At 39.2% G+C, this 25,851-nt stretch overlaps 1 protein-coding gene across 2 annotated transcripts in view; it reads left to right on the forward strand.

Annotated features, from left to right (window-relative positions):
• The window catches only part of LOC309381830 (netrin-4-like), a 141,133-nt gene that overhangs the window by 87,189 nt on the left and 28,093 nt on the right, over positions 1–25,851 (forward strand). For both annotated transcript variants that reach the window (XM_081933115.1, XM_081933114.1), the window contains exon 3: positions 16,432–16,695. In XM_081933115.1, the coding sequence (XP_081789241.1) occupies positions 16,432–16,695 (264 nt within the window). The remainder of the gene's footprint in view (positions 1–16,431; positions 16,696–25,851) is intronic.

Consider the following 25,851-nt stretch of genomic DNA (forward strand, 5'->3'; position numbering starts at 1 on the left):
TTCTATTTCTTTGCACTGTTCATTTAAGAAGGCATTCTTATCTCTTCTAGCTATTTTCTGGAATTCTGCATTCAATTGGGTGTATCTTTCTCTTTCTCTCTTGCCTTTTGCTTCCCTTCTTTCCTCAGTTATTTGTAAAGCTTCCTCAGACAGTCTTCTTGCTTTCTTGCATTTCTTTTTCTTTGGGGTGGTTTTAGTTGCTACCTCTTGTACCATGTTGCGAACCTCTGTCCATAGTTCTTCAGGCATTCTGTCTATCAGATCTAATTCATTAAATCTATTTGTTACATCTACTGTATATTCATCAGGGATATGATTTAGTTCATACCTGAGTGACCTAGTGCTTTTCCCTACTTTCTTCAATTTAAGCCTAAATTTTGTGATGAGAAGCTCATGATCTGAGCCACCGTTGGCTCCTGGTCTTGTTTTTACTGACTTTGTCTGCAGGGCACATAATCAATCTGATTTCTGTGTTGACCGTCTGGTGATGTCCATGTGTAGAGTCATCTCTTGGGTTGTTTGCTATAACCATCGTATTCTCTTGACAAAATTCTACTAGCCTGTGCCCTGCTTCATTTTGTACTTCAAGGCCAGACTTGCCTGTTATTCCAGTTACCTTTTGGCTTCCTACTTTAGCATTCCAATCCCCCATGATGATAAGGACTGATCAATTTCATTCTCTTCAGCACCAGTGATTGGGGCATAGGCTTCGACTACTGTGATGTTGAATAGTTTGTCTTGATTTGAATTGAGATCATTTTGTCATTTTGGGTGTTGTATCCCAGTACTGCTTTTTCCTATTCTTTTATTGACTATGAAGGCTACTCCATTTCTTCTAAAGGATTCTTGCCCACAGTAGTAAAACTGATGGTTATCTGAATTAAATCCACCCATTCCTGTCCATTTTAGTTTGCTGATTCCTAAGATGTCGATGTTTAGTCTTGTCATCTCTTGTTTGACCATGTCCAGCTTGCCTTGATTCATGGATCTTACATTCCAAGTTCCTATGGAGTATAGATCTTCACAGCATCAGAGTTTTCTTTCACCACCAGATACATCCACAGCTGAGTGTCCTTTTGGCTTTGACCAAGTCACTTCATTCTTTCTGGCACTACTAGTACTAGCCCTCTGCTCTTCTCCAGTAGCATATTGGACACCTTCCAATCTGACAGGCTCATCTTCCAGCATCATATCTTTTTGCCTTTTTGTCCATAGGGTTTTCATGGCAAAGATACCATTTCTTTCTCCAGTGGATCACATTTTGTCAGAACTCTCTGCTATGACCTGCCTGTCTTGGGTGGCCCGGCATGGCATAACTCATAGCTTTGTTGAGCTACGCAAGCCCCTTCATCACAACAACCATAATCTATGCCAAGCATGCCATAGTAGTTGAAGAAGAAAGGAGTCATCATGAAACATAACTATAGGGTACCGTATTGGGAAATAAAGACACTGTGTTTGTCAACTGGAAAGCTTTCAGTCCAGGTTCGAAACTGGAGTGCCACATAACAGGGTGAGCTCCCATTACTTGCCCCAGCTCCTGCCAATCTAGCAGTTCAAAAGCATGCAAATGAAAGTAGATAAATACAGTAGGTACCACTTTGGTGGGAAGGTAACAGTGTTCCATATTTTCATGCTGACCACTTGATGACAGAAAGTCTTCAGGCTCCCTCGACTGAAAATCGGAGATGAGCACTGCCCCTTGAGTCGGTCACAACATAACCTTTGTTGTAAGATATGAAAAATGCGAGAAACTACATCATGATGCCGAGGATGTAGAAGATGGTTTTCCCAGGTCATCTAATACAGCAAATACTGCTGGTGGATGGTGGTGCTGATAAAAACAATTATATTTAACTTCAGAAGCTTGCTTCATTTTTGCTAGTATGTTGATATAATACAAGCCATCCTCTTAACTTCACCTACGTTGAACAGAAGTTATGATCAAAAGCAGAAGCTTATGTTAAGGTACTGATGCATTCAGCTTAAGGTCCCATATGAGACAGAAATAGTTATAGAAATGAAGTTTCTTTTTTCATCCTGTCCACCTGTATAATCAAGGGATCTGGGAAATTGGAAGCACATTTTTTAATAAAGCGGAGCATGTGGAAATGATGATAAGTATCTGTTTGGAAGGAGGATCTTGGAGCAATGAAAACCAGCTCATTACAACTTTCTACTTTAATGTCACTGGAGCTATATGTCAAACTACTCTTCTAACAAAGAGTACAAACACTTGCTTGTTTCCTTGCTTGTTTATTTACACTTCCATTAGAATGTAGAGAAAGTTAAACTATCAAAAGGCTATTCATTTTAGACAAGAGCCTGTGTGACAGATGACACCAATGAAGTGTGCTAGAATGGGCCCATTACTGGAATTCACTAGGAAAAGAAGAATTGTGTCTGCTTGAATAAGATAACCTGTTGCTATGGAAGCATGTTAAACATGCCTTGCTTGGCAGACTAGTTTAAGCTCTCCAGTTCAAGCCATATCCTGCCCAACCTGGGAGGAGGAGGAGGAGGGGATAGTTAAAATAAAATGCAACCAAATTTGTTTTTAGAATGTTTGAAATATATTTCAAAACAGAAAGAGGATCAGATCTATTCTGTTCATCTTGTCCCTGAACTGGTAAACATGATTCTGATAGAAATTGTCCTTGGAAAAATTCCCAAATTTAGGACTGGCAACACCTAATTTGGACTAGCTTTTTAAAGTGGCGTCATTAAAGCATGTCTAGAAGTTGCATTCTTCTCCCAGCATCAAAGCCACAGTGAGAGACTTCTGTCAAAACTAAATGTGGACTCCCCTAGATCTATAACTGCATGGATGTAAACATACACCTTCCATATGTTTATAAAAAAAGTAACAAAAATGAGTTTTGCAAAAGAAAAGAAACCCCAAAGTCAAAATTCCATTCACTGTTCTTATCATAAGATGGAGCAGGCACCTGGTCTTCAGGAGACAGCAAACAGGTAAGGCCAGAAATGACTTCAGGGGAAGATGTTGGCTCAAGGGGGTCATGTTTATAAGGAAGAACAAAAATGTAAGCTAAAAGGACAAATATCCTGAGAGCTAGAAGGAAGGGCCTTCAAGGCTACAGTGTCATTTTTCTCTGTTCTGAAGCTCCTGAAATACTGGTTTGAGATGGTGACTTGTGACAAAGTGAGATGGCCAATTAGATTGCATATGTTGGGATGTTGACTGGATCAGTGGTGGGTTTCAATTTATTTTGCTACCGGTTCACTCATGCGCACACACAGGACGCTTCGGTGCATGAGCAGAAGCGTCCGGGTGGGTGGGCAGAGCCTCCCACCACTGCCACTACCAGTTCGCCTGATCCGGGGCAAACCACCAGAAACCCAACTGGACTGGATAACTGGGTATAGGGTCATGGCAGAGAACGAGGATTAAAAAAAGGATAAAGGATGTTTTCAGCCCTTGGAGGTCCATTGGAATGGTGGGAAAGAAGAAGTTACAAGTAGCCTGGAAATCGCATCCCCTACAGATCAAACCTGACTTCTGGTGACTTTAGGAACAAATCCATTCAGGTTTGGGGTTTTTTTGGCAATAACATGGCAGCGATTTCTGATTTTTCACCCCCAACTTTCCAGTTTAGACATAGCCTAAGTATTTCCTGGTGGATTCCCTTTGAAAAGATTACCAATCTTGACTCTGCTTAGTTCCCGAGCCCAGACAGGTCATCCAGCTGCTGCCACGTGCTGCTGCTGAGATAGAGATAGAGATCGAGATGATAGAGATCGAGAGATGCCCAGGGCAGGGCAGCATATTTTTCCACTGAAAAGCAGGACTAGGAAAAACTCAACAGGTTAAGCCAGACCCCCATGAGGGCCAAGTTGCAACTTCAGGGTCCCCTCTTGAATAACAAGTCTTTGACTCAGCATTTCCGCTTTGGACCTCGTGCCAAAGAAAGCTCATTGCAATTCTGTAGTTATTTCAGCTTCCAGCTGGAAAAGATCAATCCAGGGATTACTCACTGCGAAAGGCAAGTGCCCAAATGTTATGACTAGGGTTCAGTATGTCACTGAACCTGAGCTGCAGAACAGATAAAATACAGAGGCAGAGGTGGGGGAAGCAGTTAACCTCCGCAGAATCAACACACAACCAGCACAGCCAGGTTCTGCTTCCACAGAGGAGTGTGCCTTATGTGATAGTAAGGAATGAGAGTGTAAACAAAGAATACGGCCTTGTGCAGAAAAGGCAGAACAGAGGCTCGATTTATTGCTGCTCCAATGCAGAAAAAAATCAGATCCTTTCAACCAGCATTTTAATGACCCCCATCAACAGCAGGCTGGCTTTTTTCCTTTTTCCTTTCCTCGCTTTCCTTTTGACTTGAAATCAGCCAGGAACAAGTCCTAGTTTTCCCTAGCATAATTTCTGCCCTTTCTGACATGCAGATATTCAATTAGATTCCTCATCCTTGCGTTGTGATAGAAACACCTGGTGCTACTGCCGTTTTTTATTTATTTAAAGCATTTATGTAGCTGAGCTAACAGCTGGGCAGCATTTGTTGAACCCTAACAGAAAAAGGACCATGGAGATGGTCTCAACTAAACTTGAACTTTCTCCGTCTCCTCCTCCTTTCTCTTCCTTCTCTTTCTTCCAGAGCTTATTGTTGCTAGGCTTATGGCTCCATCTGCTTTTGAAAAGCTGGGAGAGGCTATTCATAGAGCCCTCAATGATCTCCCACGCAAACATTAATCAGAAGGGATTCTACATAGAATGCACAGTACCAGAGGTTTGCAAAGCTATTTCAGGACTCTGTCTTAGGGTATCTCTTAGAGACTATTGGTGTACTGTATAAGCTCCCCCCCCCCCACACACACACATCCCAGCTAAGTTCATTTGAGTTAACTAGTTCAAATCTCAGCGCAGTTGGCAAGCAATGAAGGTAATGAATTACTCCGCCGTGGTAATGTGTGCATGCACGTGTTTGTGTGTGAAGTGACCTTGATAATTTACTGTCCCAGCTATGCACGCCACATGATTAGTACAGTGACCTTCAGAAGATACACTTGCTTCTGTGCGAAAGCAAATTTGCAGAGCAATTAGTTGTTTACATACTGCCATTTTATGTTGGGTTTTGTTATCCATTGGAGAAATCCATTCTCCAAAGAATGGGTAAATATATCTGAAAATTATGTAAATATGCCTAAAAGCAGTCCAGGCGAGTGCTAATTTCCCACAGCACTTTTGTTAAGATGTAGTGGAAATATTTAGACAGACACAAAGATCGATACTAGTGCATTTTAAAAACTTCAGAAAGTAAATGCACGGTGATCAGCATTAACATAAAAAAAACTTACAAGCAAAGATATTAAAAGGGCATTAGAACAAACATGAACATCCCACTTAGTTTGTGTGGTGCAGTAGTGAAGGTGTTGAGCTGGCCCCAGAAAGATTTACGGTAAATTCTAAACCCCATGCGGCCATGGAAACTCACTGTGCGGCTTTGCGCCAACCATCCTCTTCTACCCAAATCCATTTCAAGGGGTAAAATGGGAGGAGAGACCACCTTCAGCTCCTCTACAATGAGTGCAGGGATGGGTTTCAATTTATTTTACTACCACTTTGCTGGTGCACGTGCGCATACTTGCATGATGCTTCTGCGCATGCGCAGAAGCATCCGGGCAGGTGGGTGGAGCCTCCTGCCGCCACTACTACTGCTTCCCCCGATTCGGGGCAAACCAGCAGAAACCCACCTCTGAATGGGTGGGGTAAAAATCTAGAAATGCATTTTAAAAATGCACATGTAATCTAAGGAGAAATTTTTAAAAATCCTGGGTACATTATTTGCATTTGAAATGCCGTTTGTATGTATATAAGTATATATGTATGTACATATGTATGTATGTATGTATGTATGTATGTATGTATGTACACACACACAAACACCTGTAGATGTAGTCAAATATCTCCACCAAAGTTTAGAAGGCAAAATGAAAGGTGTCTCTGTGTGTTTGTGTATTTTAGATTTAGATTTTAGAACAATTTTTGTTGAGCTAGAAACAAATTGCTGCTGCTGACCTCATGGTGTGAGAACAAAGGTCCTGAGGTGATTCTGGAGTGCTCAAAGAACTTGTGTAGAATTAGGGTTATATAGTGGAACATTTCCAGGGGTGTCAAACCTGATTTCATTGACGGCCGCATCAGGGTTCTGCTTCACCTCGGGGGAGGGGGAGCATGGCTAGGGTGGACATGGCCAATTCGACATACTGTATTTTTGGAGTATAAGACTTACCCGAGTATAAGACCCTGCAAGGTTTTGAAGAGGAAAATTAAAAAAAAAGTTTTTGCATTCTGCAAACCTCCCAAAAATGGCCCGTTTTTCACGAAAATGGGCACTTTTTATTTTTAAAAAGGGCATGAATAGCCCTTAGGTGGCTTGTAGAGTGCTCCTGGGGGTGGGTGGGGTCCAATAACGAGCAATAAATTGCCAGTTTTTTACACAAATGGGCTCATTTTTGTCAACAAAAAGGGCATGGATAGCCTTTAGGAAACTTATAGAGTGCTGCTGAGGGCTGGGAGCAAAAAAACAGACCATTTTTCACTCATTTCTGCCCTCCCCAGCCCCCAGGAGCTCTCTGAAAGCCTTCTAATGCTATGCATGACCATTTTGGTGAAGGGGGCAGGATTTTGGGAGGCAAAAAAATCTGTATTCCATGTATAAGATGCACCCAGATTTTCACCCTCTTTTTTGAGGAAAAAAGGTGCACCTTATACTCCAAAAAATACGGTAATTCATCGTGGCCCCGTTTTCAGCCACAACAGCCTCCTGCTGCCCTCTGCTAGTAAAAATGGAACTCACGGGGAGGGGGAAAGAGATACCACGGGTTGATCCTTTGCTGTTACAAGGTCGGCCCCGCAAGCCAGATCTAAACACCCCATGGACCGGATCCCGCCCACAAGCCTTGAGTTTGACACCCTGCTCCAGAAGAATCTGTTAGAGTCATATCAATTAGTCTAAAACCATCCAATAATGACTTGTTCTTGAGAGATGATTGTCTATATTCATTCAGAAGCTCATTGCTAGTTTATGGTTTGTTTTTTAATGTAGTATTTTCAATAATTAAAAGAGAGTGAAGTAATAACCACAATGGATCATTTTGAATTAAATTACTATTAAACATAAATATGTAACACATGTTTATTATCCAACGTGTTATAGTTTTTAGAAATAGTTACTGAAACAAAGTACATTATGGTCTGGTGGAATTAATAATATAAGCAGACCATCACAATTTGCTAACTCAAACATGTATTTTATAAACATTAGGAGTTTAAGTTGGCTTTCACCATCTCATGAGTATGTGTCTGTTCTTTTTCCAAAAAAAGTGAGCCAGTTTGATGTGGTGAAAGTGCTAGCCTAGAAACTGGGAGACCGTGAATTCTAGTCCTGCCTTACGCATGAAAAGCTGGATGGGTGACTGATGGCCGGTCACTCTTTCTCAGCTCAACTTACCTCATGATTTTATAGTTGTGGGGGAAATAGTAGGAGGAAGAATCATTATGTATGTTCACTGTCTTGAGTTATTTATAAAAAATAATGAAAACACAATTTAAAAATATCTGAAATCTAACAATATGCTATGTCTCCATTTCTTGCATGCCTTTAAGGGACACTGTCCCACTCAGAGAATAGCTGGAGAAAAAGATTAGTGTTTTGACCTACACTTCCGAAGAGCATGAAGCAAACTCCTTGTCCTGACAAAAACACCTTTTATTAATTTACTATGAATTCTGCTCATCAACATCCAGCAAAGTCTTTCAAGGGAGGATTTACAGTCACAGATCTTATCTGGCTTGGAGAGCTCCCAGATCGATATCTGCAAAACTTGGCAATTAGTCTCAGAGAGTCATGAACCAATTAAGCAAACTGTTTGTCTCCTGCAAACTCCACTCCCCTTTTGCTCCTTTTTATTTCCTCTGGGAGGGGCCATTCATCTTCCACCTGTGGCCTTACTCCCAAGTCGACACCTGCTCTTTAGCTGTTCCCTTTGGTCTGGCAACTCTGCACATGCACACACTGGGAACAGGCTGCAGCTGTTCGTCTGCCTCACTTATGTCTGACTCTGAAGACAACTGATAACTGGCATATGGCTCTGGCCCCCACTCTGCCTCCGACACAAAGCCCTCATCAGAGCCTTCCCCAGACTCCAGGACTGGCCCAAGTTCCTCCCCAACCTCCTCACTGTCCAAATCTGTTGCCAGCTCTGTTGGCCCCGGCAGGACACAACAATTAGGTTTCCAGATTCTGTCTTTGACTTGCGCACATTCAGATGCTGTAATGATAAGACATGTGGAGTGGCCTTTCTGGTATAAAGAAAAAAATATGTTCATATATGTATATAATGGACACATAGTCCATTTACGATTTAGCGGAACTGGGATTGGCATATCTAATAATTAGAATGCCACCGATCTATTACATGCCCAGTGAAAACAATGGGAAAATACTAGAAAGGAAAAAAATGATTCTGTTTTATGGAATTTTGATTTCCATTAATCACCCCAAGGACATGCTGATGTAAAAATGGGGAGAAGATATAAGAAACGCATCAGTTCATATAGGACACATTTCCCCATCATTAATCTTATGCCTGAGTAATGTCTTAAGAAAGCTGCAGTTCTCCTGTTGCATATGACCTATAGGAAGTGATGCGTAAGGTATCTCAGACTTCAGACTGAGATATCGGATTGTAAGAACAGAATTCTTGGCATTGAGGTTAAAGAATCACAACCTAGAGCCATGGATGGCAGGAAATACAAAATACAGAGACATTGTCTCTAGGATAAAGCTGACCTCTCCGAGAAAGATAAAATAAGAACAGGATGAAAAAATGTCAGTTGCTGGAAATAAATTTGGGGGAGAGAGAACATTCTTTTCTTGATTGTTGTCAGCTTCAACTTTTATGTAGCTTCGGGGCACACCCAGATTTCTCTAAGTTTGTTAAAGGTCAGCGACAGAGATACCAATATTCTATTTTATTATGAATTGCAGCCATGAGTTTGGAAACAAAAGCTTTTGGGAGAGGAGAATGAAAATTCCAGCAACATAACCCCTCCCCTCCCCCCAGCATCATTCTGATTATAACAGACAGGGTTTAGAGGGCTTTTTTTAATGCAAGTCTGGGAATGTCCACAATAATGTAAGAAGATGCTTTTGTTCTATTAATCATGAAGAGAGGCAACCAATAAACGTTACAGTTAGAATGGAACTGAAGCTGCAAAGGACTTCTAACTGCATCTGACACTAAGCTTTTAGTTTGCCTGGATTGGACTCTTTACCTGGCCCACTTGTTCTGGAGGAAACTCAGAAGTCCACATATAACAATAGGCAGTGGTGGGATTCAAATAATTTAACATACGGTTCTCTGCCCTAATGACCAGCTGGGTAGGCATGGCTTGGCGGTCATGTGACCGTGTGGGCGTGGCCAACTCATCATCACTCAGGTCGATGGCTGCTTCGCCTTAGCTGTTACAATGTAATGGGGGTTAACCAGAGGGGCAGTTTCTGTAAGCAGGGCAATAAAGATTAGGCTAGAAACAACACCAGAATGTTTCCTTCCAGCCTGCCTTACAGGATTAGCCCTGTAAAATGTAAAAAACAAAATGAGATTTCTTCCAACAACCGGTTCTCTGAGCTGCTTAGAAAGTTAACAACCGGTTCTCCCGAATAGGTGCGAACTGGCTGAATCCCACCACTGAATAGGTGAGGGAAAGTTAAGATGTGGTGAGTCTAGCTGCCTCAAACATGAGAAATCACCTTGATGGACTACAAAACCAAAAGCGGCCATGCACATTATAAGTGAGCAGGCTGAGAAACCAAATAATAGCAAATTAGTCTGCCTTGAATGGTATTCCCCTGGGCGCTCGCCCAATGCCTCTGGCTGTTATGAGTCACTGACATTCCTGCCTTTCCTTTCAGGACTCATTTTTACAGTTGACCACTGCTCCTTTCCAGCCAGAAACATTCGGCATGTTTTTTTGCTTTCAACGAAGGTTGGCTCTCTTTCAGGAAGACGCCACAAATAAATCAGCAAATACAGAAGACTGAACTGTAAAGAGCGAAAGGAAGATCTCATTGGAATAAGGCCAACTTTGCTATTAGAGAGGATAAAGTTGCTGCTAAAACTGATGTGAGAATTAATTCTCAGCCTGATAAGACCAGCAGTTGCAAAAACAGTCAACAGCTGCATGGTCCCCTCCCCTTTAGCAAAAGACGTTGCTTTCCACCGTATGTGTGTGAGAGAATTTGAGTGAGTGACTCTGTCTCGTTCAAGAAGGTGCTTGATGGAATTCTTTTGTTGTATCCTTAACCTTCCTTCTAGTAAATGCCACCAGTCAGAGCTCTTGGACGTGTATTTCCTGCTAAGCTGTGAGGTATTCACGGGAGGCCAAGGGGTGAATGACAAAATGTGCAGATGCAAATATGAATGGTTGGTTTGCATTGCCACATGGCAATGGATGCTTCCCTATTTTTTTCATCTTCCCAGTTTATACTGGATGCCTGTGGCTATGATAAGGAGAGAAAGTGGTATATAAGAAATGGCAGGAAGGTCAGGAGATCAAGGTGAAGATTTGCTGGTCTCACCTCATCCCTTCTGTGCTTATTTTCCCTCCATTTCTTTCTTGTAAATTATTGAAATAAGATGGGAAGAAAGATGGATGAAGCACTGGTGCTCTGGCTGCTGTCAAAAAGAAAACCAGTCAAGCATGCAAGCCAGATGGAAATAGGATTGGTGGAATGTAAGAGTTTGAATAATATGAAGACAGGATGGCTTGATGCCAGTGGACAAATATACAGTGATAGATAAAGGTGAAGGTTCCCCTCCCACATATGTGCTAGTAGTTCCTGACTCTAGAAGGTGGTGCTCATCTCCGTTTCAAAGCCAAAGAGCCAGAGCTGTCTGAAGACATCTCTGTGGTCATGTGGCCGGCATGACTAAAATGCTGAAGCCACACAGAATGCTTTTCCCTTCCCAAGTGGTCCCTATTTTTCTACTTGCATTTTTACATGCTTTCGAACTGCTAGGTTGGCAGAAGCTGGGACAAGTAACGGGAGCTCACTCCATTATGTGGCACTAGGGAATTGAACCACTGAACTGCCGACCTTTCTGATCGATAAGCTCAGCGTCTTAGCCACTGAGCCACCCTGCAGTGATAGATATCTATCTGCTATGCATTGGTATGCATTGTACTTAAAGGCATGACAGAAAATAAAAATACTTGGAAAAATCTCTTCTTGAGATAATGTCCAGGTGTTGCCTTTGTTGTTCATCTTCAATATCTTTCCCCTTTAAGATTATTTTAAAGATAGATTATTTTTAATCTATCTGGACATCATTCCAACAGAGGATGCCTTCAGAGCAGGTTTGTCCATTCAGGGACTTGTCTTCTGAACAGGAGATACATTGCCACTCATGTGACCTCTAGATTCACCACCAGCATCAACAGAAAAAGATGTTATGCAGAAACACCCTATTCAGCAGTCAAGTAACAGATTCAGATCTTTGGACCTCAGAATATTGGACTTCAGTGAAATGAAACAGTCACAAATAAAGTCATTTAGAGGTTTCGAATTCATGTTTAAATATACTGCCTTTTTTAAAATCAACAGTGAATTGATGTGATTTTTTAAAATAATTTTTTTATTTTTTATTTTCAAAACAAACACAACACATCCTTCTTTACATACTGTAGAAAGTATATCAGTTTGTTACAAAAAGACTTTCGTGCATCTCTTCCACAGTCAACAAACATAATTCATATTAACTCAAGTATTTTAACTCAGATATTTATACATGTTACCATCATCATACCTCCATTTTCATTTGACTATAATTGTTTAAACATCCTTCATCATAAAATATACCAAGATTTAATACATAACCACATACTGGCATTTTATTTACTATTTCTAAAATCCTCCAATAACACTGAATCCTTATGTCCTATTCTAGCTAAACATCCATAATATTTAATAACAAAATTTTCTAATCCTCCTTTCAAATTATTGTTTACAATTTACATCAAGTTTCCTTATGTTGTACCCATACCTATATATACGTTGTTATCATTATCCCTCCTTTATTTAACTATATCCTGTATCATAACATTTCCCCCCTAATAATCAAGACTTAACTTTATCTAACTTAGTTCTTTTTTTATTAACCTTTATATATAATCCAAAAGGATTTCTAATCTTTCTTTCATGGGTACCATTCAATATTCATATCCAATGATTACTTATCATAACACTACACATTGTATACATTATTATCATTATCAATTATTTATTTAACTACATCTATTGTCACTGAATTTCACTAAGTTTAACTAGTTTTAAATTATACTCTTCCATCTATCAACCTGTATCTTTCCAGTAGCAAAACAGTCTCATATCTTCTTCCATTTGTGGTGTCAGTCCTCTAATCATCTCCTTAATCAACTTTGTATGGACTCCTCTTAGCAACTCCTTGCTTATAAAATCTCCCATGTAATTTCGATGCCCTTCTTCTGTTTCCTTAATCAGCTTATCTTTGATTGTCGGTAGTGTTATCAATGATACTGCAAATAAAGTTTCTGTCTTTAAATCCATAAATTATTTTGTTTTTCCTTCTTCTGTATCTTGCCATCTGGGGTAGATTTCCCCTACATTTAATTCCTCTTTCAGTATTCCACTCTTTCCATTTTCAGAGACCAACCAATCACCATAAATATCAGCAAATTTAATTTCTTTATATTCATTTTCCTCTTCAATTTTTAGGATTTTAACCACCACTTTTTCCACTTGATAAACATCTCCAACCTCTTCATCATATTTTACTATTAGATATTCTAAGTCTTCCAACTTCTTCTCTATCTTCTTATATGTGTTTTATAATTTCTGTATTTCTGAGAATATCTTTTGCAGACTTAAAGTTTCTTTCTGAAATTGTGCCATTATCTCCAGTTAACAAGCACTGCTGCTCTAGCTTGGAAGGTTTTAACAAGATTAAGCATAGATTCACAATAACGTTTTATTTTCACTTTTCTCTGGTTAAAGATATACTTCAAAGGGACATCTGTATGCTTTTCCTCTTATCGCTCTCTATAAACAAGCAGTGAGACCTTGGAGTGCCAAGCCAGGATAATCGGTGAAAAAAGTGTTTCATTTCCAATACACAAACCTCCAGCCTCCGAGTAGCAGTGTTATTGTTGCAATTTTCTTTGTTTCTTTTTGTATCTTTTTTGTATTTCAAGTTTTAAAAAAAGTCAGATTCTTGAATGAGTGAGAAGAACACCCACAGTAATGAAAGAGGAGAATTTTAGTCCATAGGTTACAAAGAATAATAAAAGAAAAAAATAGAAGAAAACTTAATCCATTTGTTTTAAAAGGCTTGCATAAATTTCATCCATGAAGATAGCATTTAAAAAGTAAGATAACCCACTGTCCAAAACAATTCCAAACTTAATTCCGCTGCTTATTTCTTCTGTTCTCCAATTTAAATTAATTTTAAGTTTTTTATAGGCAGTCTCTTTTAAAACGGTAAAAATTCCTCACCAACTGGAAACACTTTCTCTTTTCTGTATCCTTCCATTTTGCAGCCGCCCTGACTTCATCAGCCTAATGGCTGGATTTTTTGTCGCCGCTTCAAGAACTTTTCTTGGATCAATCAGGGACTTTGCGATGTTCCTGAAATCAGCAAGACATATTCTTCCTGTTCACCATCTCTGCGGGATGGTTTAGGTCTGATTGAACCACCCAGCGGCAAAAGTATCGGCTGCGGTCTCAGAGCATCGAGACCGCACATCCGTATTGTCGCAACGTTGGCTCCTCCTCCGAATTGGTGTGATTTTGAACTGAATAAGCTGGTCTGTTTGTCTTTGTTTCCATTACCCAAGCTAAAGCAGGCATGTGCATTGAGTAAACTTGGTCACTGGCCCTTAATTCCCTGGGTGGAAGGAATGCTGGGCACCTGTGCTAAACAGAATGGGCTATTTGCGCAGGGTTTCATTCATTAGGGGAATGCAGGCAGCTGGCTAGAAAGAGGCTGGGTTGTTTTCTCATGCTTTCATTGATCAGGGAAAGTGCAAGCACCTGCACTGTTTACACAGGCTGGGCAAGTTGCCCATTGCTCCCATGAGCAAGAGATATCTCTGGTTTGAACTCTAGGCCTTCTGCATCCATGTCCCCTAAAGAAAAAAATGGAAAGAAAGTGGAAGGGAGCACTGCTAAACTCAGAGTAGCAGAAGAAACGCGTGCACTGTTGGCTTTTCTGTCATTTCTTTGTCAGGCATGGATGCTTCTGCAGTTCTCAAGTTATATAGCTGACTTGTGTTTCCTTGACAAGGTTCATTTCCTAGGATCCTATTGCTGCATCCTGGAAGTATACCCCAAGTATAATTCCAGAATGTTTTTCCTTAATCTGTAAAGCAAAAAACAGGGAAACAATTTTAAACAGAGCGTATTTGGGAAGGAGGATTTTTATAAAATATATATAAGTCTGTAAAAATGGCTTGAGTAAATTGCAGTGTTTATAGAAATATTCCAACCTCACTGCTCAAGCAGAAATAGCTGCTACACAAAATACAGAGCAAGTGAGAGAGCTCACACTACTTTTGCTGGCGTCCCAAATTGTAATTCATGAAATTTGTCACTCTGTCACGAATTTCTTCAGCGAGTGGTGTTCAGTCTGGAGACTATGATTCGATTATCTTGAATATTGGGATAAAGTCCAAACTGAATTTACTGGAATATCCTCTGAAACCATATCACCTGAACTGCTATAAAAACACTGGCTGTGTTTTCATAATCCACTATTGTATTTATGTGTGGCAGGGGTGATGGATGGAGCCCTGGAAATTACATGCCTGCATCTAACATCAAGATCCAAGTATGAAAAGGTGGCTTTGAGATGTGATTTCATAACATGCAATATGTTACATCATTCTTTCATCTTCATGGTTTGTGGTGGATGTCTGAAGTTACGTATTTTAAATTTCTACAGAAGTAGCCCATTTTTCCGGGTTTGTCACAGTGCATCATAGGCTGATTTTACCCAACACATTGAAGTGAACTATGCTCAGTTGATTTTGTGTGTGTGTGAGTGTATCCGTGGTGGGTTTCAAATTTTTTTAGAACGTCTTCTGTAGGTGTGGCCTGCTTTGTGGGAGTGGCTTGCCGGCCATGTGACTGGGTGGGAGTGGCTTGTCAGTCATGTGACTGGGTGGGAGTGGCTTGCCAGCCATGTGACTGGGTGGGCGTCGTCAACTTGTAAAATGTGGTGAAACTCACTTAACAACGCTCTTGCGTAGCAACCAAAATGTTGGCTCAGGAACTCTGGCATTGAAGTGTGCAAGTCTTAAAGCTGTCAAGTTACAAGACCCTTGCACCCCTAACCCTTTAGAACCCCCCCCCAGGGGTGTTCAAACTTGATAGCTTTAAGACTTGTGGACTTCAACTCCCAGAATTCCTCCTCTCGCTCTTCATCTTGATGATGTGCGGACGGGCGGGGGGAGGGAGCTGGAACTGGTTCTAAACGGCACTGTAGATTTGTGGAACCTCTTCTATAGAAGAGGTTGGAACTGGCAGGAACTCACCCCTGGAGTGTGTGTATTGTATGTGCATTTATGTATATGTATATGCATATTCATAGGCATATGTATATATGTGTGTGTATGTGTTTGTGTATATGTGTGTGTGATTACAGAAGTGAGAACACCCCCTCACATTTTGATAATATTTATCTTTTCATGTGACAACACTGAAGAAATGACACTTGGCTACAATGTAGTAGTGAGTTATACAGCTTGTATAACAGTATAAATGTGCTGTCCCCTCAAAATAACGCAACACACAACCATTAATGTCTAAACAGCTGGCAACAGGTGAGTACATCCCCTAAGTGGTAATGTCCAAATGGGGTCCAAAATGTCAATACTTTGTGTGGCCACCATTATTTTCCATCACAGCCTTAACCCTCTTGGGCATAGAATTCACCAGAGCTTCACAGGTTGCCACTGGAGTCCTCTTCAACTCCTCCATGATGATGTCACAGAGCTGGTGGATGTTAGAGACCTTGCGCACCTCCACCTTCCATTTAAGGATGCCCCACAGATGCTCAATAGCGTTTAGATCTAGAGACATGCTTGGCCAGTCTATCACCTTTACTCTCAGCTTCTTTAGCAAGGCAGTGGTCATTTTGGAAATATGGGGTCATTATCATGTTGGAATACTGCCCTGGGGCCCAGTCTCTGAAGGGAGGGGTTATATACTCTCTCTCTCTCTCTCTCTCTCTCTCTCTCTCTCTCTCTCTCTCTCTCTCTCTCTCTCTCTCTCTCTCTTCTCTCTCTCTCTCTCTCTCTCACACACACACACACACACTCACCCGTATGTATATTTAACACTATTCTCTTTCCCTTTTCAGGTGATCTTCCGTGCTTTAACGCCTACTAACAAGATTGAAGATCCATACAGTCCCGAAGCACAAGCTGTCTTGAAGCTCACCAATTTGCGGCTCCTTTTATTAAAGAGGCAAGAGTGTCCTTGCCAAGGCTCGGGACTGCTGGAGAAACCGCACAGATTTGCCCATTATGCCATCTATGACCTAATTGTCCGTGGCAGTTGCTTCTGTAACGGCCATGCAGAAGAATGTCAGTTTGCCAATGGGCCAGATGTTGGTACCAATATGGTGAGTATCAATGCTACCCTTTCTTACATTAAGCAATAAAAAAGAATGCTTCTGAATCACCGATGTCTTCACGGTAGCATTAATTTTATCCATGTATTTAATGTTACTTAGACTTTATATCTTTCAATGTCATTTTATTTCAATTTTGGAGGCCAAAAGGCTTTGCTTAATGGTGTTTAATTAATGCTGTTTGTGTGAGAGAACAATTACTGTATGAGCATGATCTTATATTCTACCTATCACTTTTGCCCATTTTAATCTAAGAGGACCAGTACAAAGGTTTATTCATTCCTATTATTTAGCACACAGTGCATAGAATAGAATTCTTTATTGGCCAAGCGTGATTAGACGCACAAGGAATTTGTCTCCAGTGCATAAGCTCTCAGTGTACATGAAAGCTGCAAGTGATAAATCGTGATCATATTCATCATAAAAATACACTCATCATAAAAATATAAAAAAATACAAAATATATGTACTGAATAATGTCCTGAGTATGGTAAGTCTTCCTTCCTTAATAGTTTCAATAGTTAAGTCTGCTACTGATTAATCATCATTTTAAATTCTAACTTTAGTTTGACTTCTGAAAAATCCATATTTACAGGAAATCTGATTAGAGATTTTTCAGGGAGAAGGATAACTAGAACAAATTCATAATTACATACTTATGGGTCCTCATAAGAAATAAAAAAAGTATATCTAAAATATAATTACAGAATGGGAGCAAAACTGCAAACACATTTTAATTTTGTGATTCATACGTAGACAAAGCCATGTGCACCTTTTTTTTATTTAGCTTTTATCTTTCCCAGTGGAATAAACAGAGATTTAATACAAAAGACTGGCACTTGTTGACAGGATCTGGAAAATGCTGATCATAAAATAGAAGGGAAAACATAGGAACTCTCTTGACCCTCCCTCCCCCCACATACTTTGAGTTCAGTTTCTTTTCCCAAGATCATAAAATCTAAATCCATTTTATATTGTTGGATCCAAGGGAATAAACTTTACTATTCATGAACTTTTTGAAGGTATAGACCAGTACTTGGAAACCTCTGAGCCAATTTTCAAGTGACCCCACAACTACTTTTTTCCTAAATTTTGGTATTATGATTGCAGACATTCAATAGCATGATTTCCGGTCAACGGGGGACAGAAAAGATATGAGAGCACTAGTGTACACACTAACATTGGCTTAGCATCCTTCAAAATTGAAGGACATTCTCCCCCGACTTTGTCAAAACATATTTCTAGGTCTAACACATGCATGATAGGATCCCATACATTTTGTATTATTACAGAAAGCAAGAAGTGAAAGGTATATGGGTCTCTTCTACTCCAAACAGTGTAGCCATTACACAGTTGAAGACTATACTACTGTAATATTATCCTCAAGCTTCTGTTTAAGAATCTCCTTCAAAGTCCATCATCTTCCTAAAATATTTTTGAATATATTTTTATTGATTGCACATATTTTTTCCTGATGACCAGCTTGTGTGTGTCTTTGAGTCAGTTTTGACTACTGGCAACTGCATGAACTCTTGACACAACATTTTTTTAGAAATGATTTGCCATTTTAACCCACTTCTTAGGGCTAAAAATCGCTTGGCAGTTCGCTTGGTGTCTAAGGCATTGTAACTTAGTTTTCCTGTTTCTACCATAATACCTTTAATTCAACACCAAACTAGGTTTTCAACTTAGATCTGATTCTTTCTTTTTAAGCCCATTACTTCTTCTCACTCAAACAACTCTGAACAATTGTGTTGTATCTTTTACATAACAGTCCTTCAAATATTTAAAAATAGTACTTCCCCCCCCTAATTCTCCACTTCTCCAACCTAAAAAAAAGATAGATTGACTACTGTATATTTATTTAGCCTTGTATGCCAATTTCAACAAATTGACTTGACATACAACACCTCCAACGATTCTCCTTATTTTTCTAACTCTTCTAGGATTTTTAAAAAATCTTAGCTGTCTTCCTCCAGATACTTTGCACTTTGTCAGTATCCTTCCTAAAATGTGGTGACAAGATCTAGACATAATATCTATATCTGGGTTGACCAATGCAGAACAGAAAGAAATTATGACAAATATTGAATTTGATATTATAATTCTCCCTAAAACTCCTTTAACTGATTTTCTTTTTTTACAACAGATGTATTAATTTTGCAAGGAAATAAAGAAATAAAAAAGGAGGCAAAACAAATTTACATTCATTAAAATAGCTAAAAGTTTTAAAATAACGATTGACCCATGGACCTGCCTGCCACTTTGTGATGGGGAGGGTGGGTTTCCTGCTTAACCAGGGGGTTGGACTAGAAGATTTCCAAGGTCCCTTCCAACTCTTTATTCTATTCTATTCTATTCTATTCTATTCTAGTCTAGTCTAGTCTAATCTAGTCTAGTCTAGTCTAGTCTAGTCTAGACACAAAGGGAGTGTGCTGAAAACTGCACCCCCCACTCCCCATTGAAAGTTTGCAAGAAAGCAACCAAACTTAGAAGGTCACACCACACCAGTGTGCCTATAGTTGAGACCTTTCCTGTACAAAGTGCTAGCACAACATTAATACAGTACAGACAATCCTGGAGCAATGAAAATCAGTGGGAAAAATACTGATCCTTTAACACAGATCCCAACACCATGAGAAGAAAGCACAGTTGCGTTAAGTTTTTCAGCAAAGCTCAGTTCTAGTTTAACTGTCAGGAAATCCTTTGTAAGGGATTTCCCTGAGACAGGTCCTTGTTTCTTCCAATTGCTTGAGAGACTTGCATGTGTAGTTTGGGGGCCTAACCAATTTTTGAATTCTCCTGTGTAAGAGAGAAGTTTCCCATGTAGAGGGGGGGGGAGGAAGGCTTGTGAAAGTAGAGAACTTCCATTTTAGAGAGCAGTTTGTGACAGACTTCGTTCCAATGACAAATCTAAATGGATTCGGCTGTTTTTGTCTTAAAGCTCAGTAATCTTATTCTGGAACAATGTCTTCTATTTAGGAAAAAAAGTAAGGAGGTTCAAGGATTATTATTTTTTTGTTCTTTACTTCAGAAACAAGTGTTTTGTATGATTCCACTATAATAAGGTTCCTGATGAGTATATTGAATATTTGGCTACATAAAACCAAAGATGCAAAAAGTCTTTGAATCATTGCATGGGGGGTGGGGGTGGGGGGCGAATGGAATAAAATTGCCCTCTGTGAAGAAGTTTCCATATTGGGGATGTTTATGGAGTCCAGATTCAGGACTAAAAACAGAATCTGACTCTTTCAATTCTAAACAAGCAACACCAGTCAACTACTGAATGCAGCCAATATCTTTGTTTGGTTATTTGGCTCGCTAAAGAAATACAAAAGCCAAAGCAGTTTGAAATGCTCTAATCTTGGCAGAGCTTGACATTAAAAAGTCAAAGGCTCTTTTCATAAACTAATTTCACATCTCTCTAGATTTTTGTCGTTTTGATTTGCTTCCCTCTGAAAGGAAATTCCTGACTTCCCTTTCATTGATAGCTTGACAGACTCAACAACTGCACTCAGTTCATGAAAATTGTTAACTGAAATTCTAGGCTACCATATCTTAATTATTGGTTAAAATAATAATAAATCACTGTAGAATCATAGTATCCCAGCAACAAAGGATGTTGTTATACTCCACCTAGGACAAATATGGATCCACTTAAGAAACAGCACAAGAAGAAAATAAACTGCTAAATATTCTAGTGGTCTCATCAGATGAATAATACATTAAATTAATACAGCTGGTAGAAGAATAAACAAACTGCCCATCACAAGAGAAAAAAGCATAATACGCCCCACACTATTGGCATAGGGAGTGTAAACCATAGCTAGATTTCTTCCTTTTTTTTTTGAATTTTATTTGTTTTCCACTGCCTGTTGTGCCATTAAATGACTTCATCTAGCAGCAGAAAATTAAATTGTTGTGTTTAACCAAAATTCATAAGTTACTCATTTCTCAGACTTCAATGGAAAGAAGAATGCATCCTGGAATGTGTACTGACACATTAACAAGAGTTTTATTCTTCTGAGAATAAACTTGATGGACTGTTCCTCCTTTTCACATTAGATGTTTGTTTTATGACTGTGGAAAAGTACATTCCATTTTGAGTAATTTAATTTAGGTTGCTTCCTCTCCTTCTTCTTTATTATCAAGCCTCATCTGAAAACATTAAACATGGTAAATTAATGTTTTAGTAACGGATTTGATTTTGTGGGTGATGCTGTGGCTTTGCAGATGACATGATGATGCCACAGGCACGTAAATAAAATCTTGGAAGCAATCACAGGCAACAGGACTGAATTAGCAGTGAAAGCAAATGAGATTCAGGAAACTGATAGACAAGATGACAAAGCAGTAGCTGCAAGAATAAAATAAAATGGAAGAACAAAGTTATGCTGACATGGTGTGCATCTGTTAATGGACTGTATCAATTAGGAACTGAGGGAGAACAACGTTGTACAGCACCAATCAAGCCGTAACCTAGCTGCTTGATAGATACACTAATTGTTCACAGTCAATATTCATCCATTGGGGGACCTTAAGATTGTAAATACCCAAACTTCCTTCAGTTCTAGTAATATTGGATTAAAATGTCAATGCAACAATGGAAGCTGGAAGTGTTATATACAGATGTCAGAAATTTGTTGTAGAATTTGTTGTGAAACAGTAGCCATCATCATCATTCTGGAAACTTTTTCTTTCTACAACAAATTTCTGACATCTGTATATAACACTTCCAGCTTTTATTGTCTTTTATTTGTTGTTCCTCTCATAGGTTTACACTTGCTGAGTGTTCAATCCCTTCCCCTGGACCAGGATTCTATGGGAATTTTGTTACTACAACTCTCTTTTTAATCTCATTGCTGATATGTATAGCCATGTACCTTTGAGCCACTATTCCTTTCTGCATTTTTCTGTTACTCTATTCTTGTTATTGATGTACTTGCAAACTTTCTGCTCTGGTGCACTTTCAAAGGTAGCTAACCAATGTTTTGCTTTAAAAAAATATTAAAAGTAAAAATATAGAGTTTGGTAATAGTAATAATAGCAATAATGAAATCAATGCTAAAATCAGCTAACTATTTATAGATCTGTAGGAGAAATGTGGGCTTCACGGGTTTTCTAAACAACCACAAGATGAGACCCAAGCACAGTTTTTCATGGGATCACATCATATAGGCTGAGCAGAGAGCAGGAGAACTGCCTCTGACTGCCAGAAGGTGAGTCTTGGAGTGCAGAGCCATCCAGGGATTGGCCTGGGATGGACGTGATAAAATGTGCATCGTGATAATCATGTTAAAAAAACCCCATAAGGTTAAGGGATAAGTATGCGAGAGTGGTGTTTCTGTCATGACATCACCATGCGCATATTTTGATTTGAACCGTGTGAGTTTGCTCTGGATGTTTTGAGAAAGGAACCTTTAAGAAGGAATCTCCTGTTGTTAACAAGACAGGATTGTTGATTGTGTATTCAGATTTTAATGAAGGCGCTAATGTAGTGCTGGGAATAATAGTTTCTTCAAAACATTGTATTGAAGTTTGATCACCAGGAAAATATATCCATAGGATAGATATCTGAACCTTACAGTAATAAGTAACAATCGAGTATGTATTATGCATTTGCTAAATTCGGTTATCAGTGCAGGATCTCCCAATGGAGCCTGACAACTAGGGACAGAACAAAAAGGAAAGGGGTTCATATCCAAAGTCCTAAACAACACTATCACATTTCATATAATCAGTTCTTATTACAAAACTGTACTGTTTTCTCACTATTTCTCACTTTGTTTTGTTGACATCAGAGAGAAATGAGAAAAGGAAGTCAAACAAAGATATTTCATATCGTTTAATTCCATTCCATTTCTTATTACGGTTAGACACTGCACTGGTAATCAGTTGATTCCCAAGCAATGTGTCATTTATTAAGCCAAGAAATCTAATGCCTCTTTTAAAATATTTAAACAATCTGCAAGGATGCTAGTTTGTAATAGCGATGCTCTGGGGAAATGTTTTTTTCTTGTGATAGATGAAATAATCCTTCCTGGTGCTTTGGGATCAGGTTTCAGACTTGTGGATCTTCCTGGGCTCTATTTTATCCTGTCCAAAAGCACAATTTATCAACAGTCTTCAGGAAGACAGTTTATCAGATCCATCTGCTGCATCAGTCTTGCCCTGGTCTGAATTCTGCCAGTCGTTTCATGCTGTTATTTAGCATTCAGGACAAAGTCCCGTGATCTCCTTTACCTTGAAGCTCGCTCGGCAGGAGGCACAGAAGGCTCCCTGGTTGCATTTGGAAAGTAGGACCAGAACAGTCCTACTTCCCATGAGCTTCTGAGCCCAATTGGTGCCAAGTTTTAACTTTGTAACCCTCCCAGAAAATGGGGAATGGGGAAAGGGGGAGCATAAGCAACCTAAAGCAGCACAGAAATCTGGATGAAGTAGGATAAAGTCTGCTATTATAATAACAGATTAATTCACAGAGTTGGAAGAGACATTGTAGGTCACCTAGTCCAACCCCTTTTCCTAAGTACTTTTGCACTATATTACTTCTACTTTCAACTGTCTGCTGGAGAGATCACACAGGAAGTAAGATTACATATTGTGGTTAGTAGCAGCAGCTGTGGCAGTAGTAGTAGCAGCAGCAGCCATAGCAGTATTAATATTCAATTTGTTGGAATTTTATTTTCAGAAGAATGATCTTAGTCACAAAGCCGCTTAACCTACAAAAACATCGAAGAGTTATTTGCTGTAGCAGATCGGTTTTTTGCTAGGGAGAATTTGTTCGTGAGGAGATGACTTGGTGTTGAAAGAAAAAAATAGCGTGAAATATCCCGATGAAGTTTTGATTGTCTGGAAAAGCTACTTCGGACGGCAGAAATTAGGCTGCAGATGTGCTAATAGGGGAGAGAAAAGCACACCTTCCCTATTTGCTGCTCTGCCTGTCTAACCCATCTTTGTCTGCGAAATGTTTTTCCTCCCGCAGGAAGTTAGATTTATGCTTAACTTCATACATGTGCAGTGCATCTGGAATTTCACACTGGAGTGAGGTGGGGAGAGAAGCAGCAAATGGAAAGTGTTCCCAATAGGAACCTGCTAATCTCATGCTAGATTTGGGGTAACACCTAGTAGTGTTTCTAATTGCCAATACAGGAATCCCATCTGAGTGCTCCCTCAGTAGCTTTGGACTTCAACTCCCTCAGCCTTTTGCTATTGAATCAATGGGAGCTGAAATTCAAAATAACCTGAGACTCTCCAGTTGCCTACCTTAGTGTAAGATGTGAATAAATCCAGAATAGATTGAGGTTAGATCTGCAGCAATTAATAGATCAGTGCTGTGATAGAGATGAGTTTATAATGTGGTATGTAAGGCCACAATTGGTCATAAATTAGTAATCCAGCTGCAGACCAAAGCTAACATCCGTATCCTATTTGGACTGTGAGATACTTCATATTTTTGGAAGCTATAATGCTAGAACCCTTAAGGCATTATTTCAAATATAAATAAGGCAATGTGATGAGGAAAATTATTTGCTCCTGGACCACACAAAATAATAGAAAGAGCTATTTCAGCACTTTGGGGTATCATTGGAAGTGTCCCAGCCTTGCAAAAGGAACCCGATAGATGCAGAGATTTTTGTAGGGAGTAGCAGAAAGTCTCGCGCATCATATTTCTCCCAAGCATGTCTGAGCACCTGTCAGTCAGGATTTTCCATCAAGGAAAAAGGCAGGCCGAAGAATAGAGAAATAGACACGTATCATATAGAGATATATGCTTCAAGAGAAAAAAGTAAGGCACAGACTTTATTATGTTTCATAACTGCTGGGGTATATTTGTGTGTGTGTTTTGTATTGTTGAAAGCTACAGAGATCTACTCATAAAGTTAGACTTGTATTGTTTAATAAAGTCCAGGGAAATCTGTTGTTATCCAAATATTGGTGAATTATAGCTTCCAAGAGAATCTAGCTAGAAAGACCAGTCGTGAGGAATACGGGTAGTTGTAGTTTAGCAACATACTTATAGAATGAATTCGTCACTACTTATAGAATATTCAGATTTTGACATCCTTGTCATCGTTGTCATCTTTTGTTCTTTATTTTTATTTCTTATTGCATATTTATTTTTTTTCCCTTCAATGGTTTTCCTTGTGAATATCCAGGCTTGTTAGGAATTGGGCAGAATAAAATTTTTAGACGATTTATTCAATTTCAGTTTCTTTTCTACTTACCTTTAGGAGCCTATGGATTAAAATCAATTTCTTAGAAGAAAAGCTTACAGACATTTAAAAGGAGACAGGTTTAATTTTTTAATTGTTTAGCCACTTGCTCAATTAATTTTATTGTAATTGCGGTAGGTATGTCAAATCTGAGCTGCAAAATGCGGTAGGTATGTCAAATCTGAGCTGCAAAATGTCTTCATTAGATGGCAGCTAATTTAGACTTTTCTCATTCTTTTTGCTGTCATCTAGCGCTGGCCTGGATTTTTGCAGATTAGATATCACAACTGTAGCTAGTAGTTTTCTTTTACTAACCATTTCTATAGGGATAATATAATGCCAACTGTGCCTTTTGAATATATATATATATATATATATATATATATATATATATATATGTGTGTGTGTGTGTGTGTGTGTGTGTGTGTGTGTGTGTGTGTGTGTGTGTGTGTGTGTGTGTGTGTGTGTGTGTGTGTGTGTGTGTTTTCGTAGATTTTCACGGGTGTAGGTATGCTGGTTTTGTTGTATTCGGGTCTTTTCCCGTGTAAGGTTGAGATTGTAAGGTTGAGATACAACAAAACCAGCATATATATATATATATATATATATATATGTATGTATGTATGTATGTATGTATGTATGTATGTATGTATGTATGTATATATATATATATATATATATATATATATATATATATATATATATATATATATATATATATATATATATATATATATATATGCTGGTTTTGTTGTATTCGGGTCTTTTCCCGTGTAAGGTTGAGATTGTCTTTGCAACGTTTCGGCAGGATCACACCTGCCATCTTCAAGCTGTGGGCTTAAAATGGGAACGGAGCTGCCGTCTTTCTGTAAGTCTTGGTGGGAGGGGATGGGGTGCTGGCTTTGTTTCAGTAAGTGGAATGATTGGTTGTGTG

This window comes from Natrix helvetica, assembly GCF_964273705.1.
Source record: "Natrix helvetica genome assembly, chromosome: 1".
NCBI lineage: Eukaryota > Metazoa > Chordata > Lepidosauria > Squamata > Natricidae > Natrix > Natrix helvetica.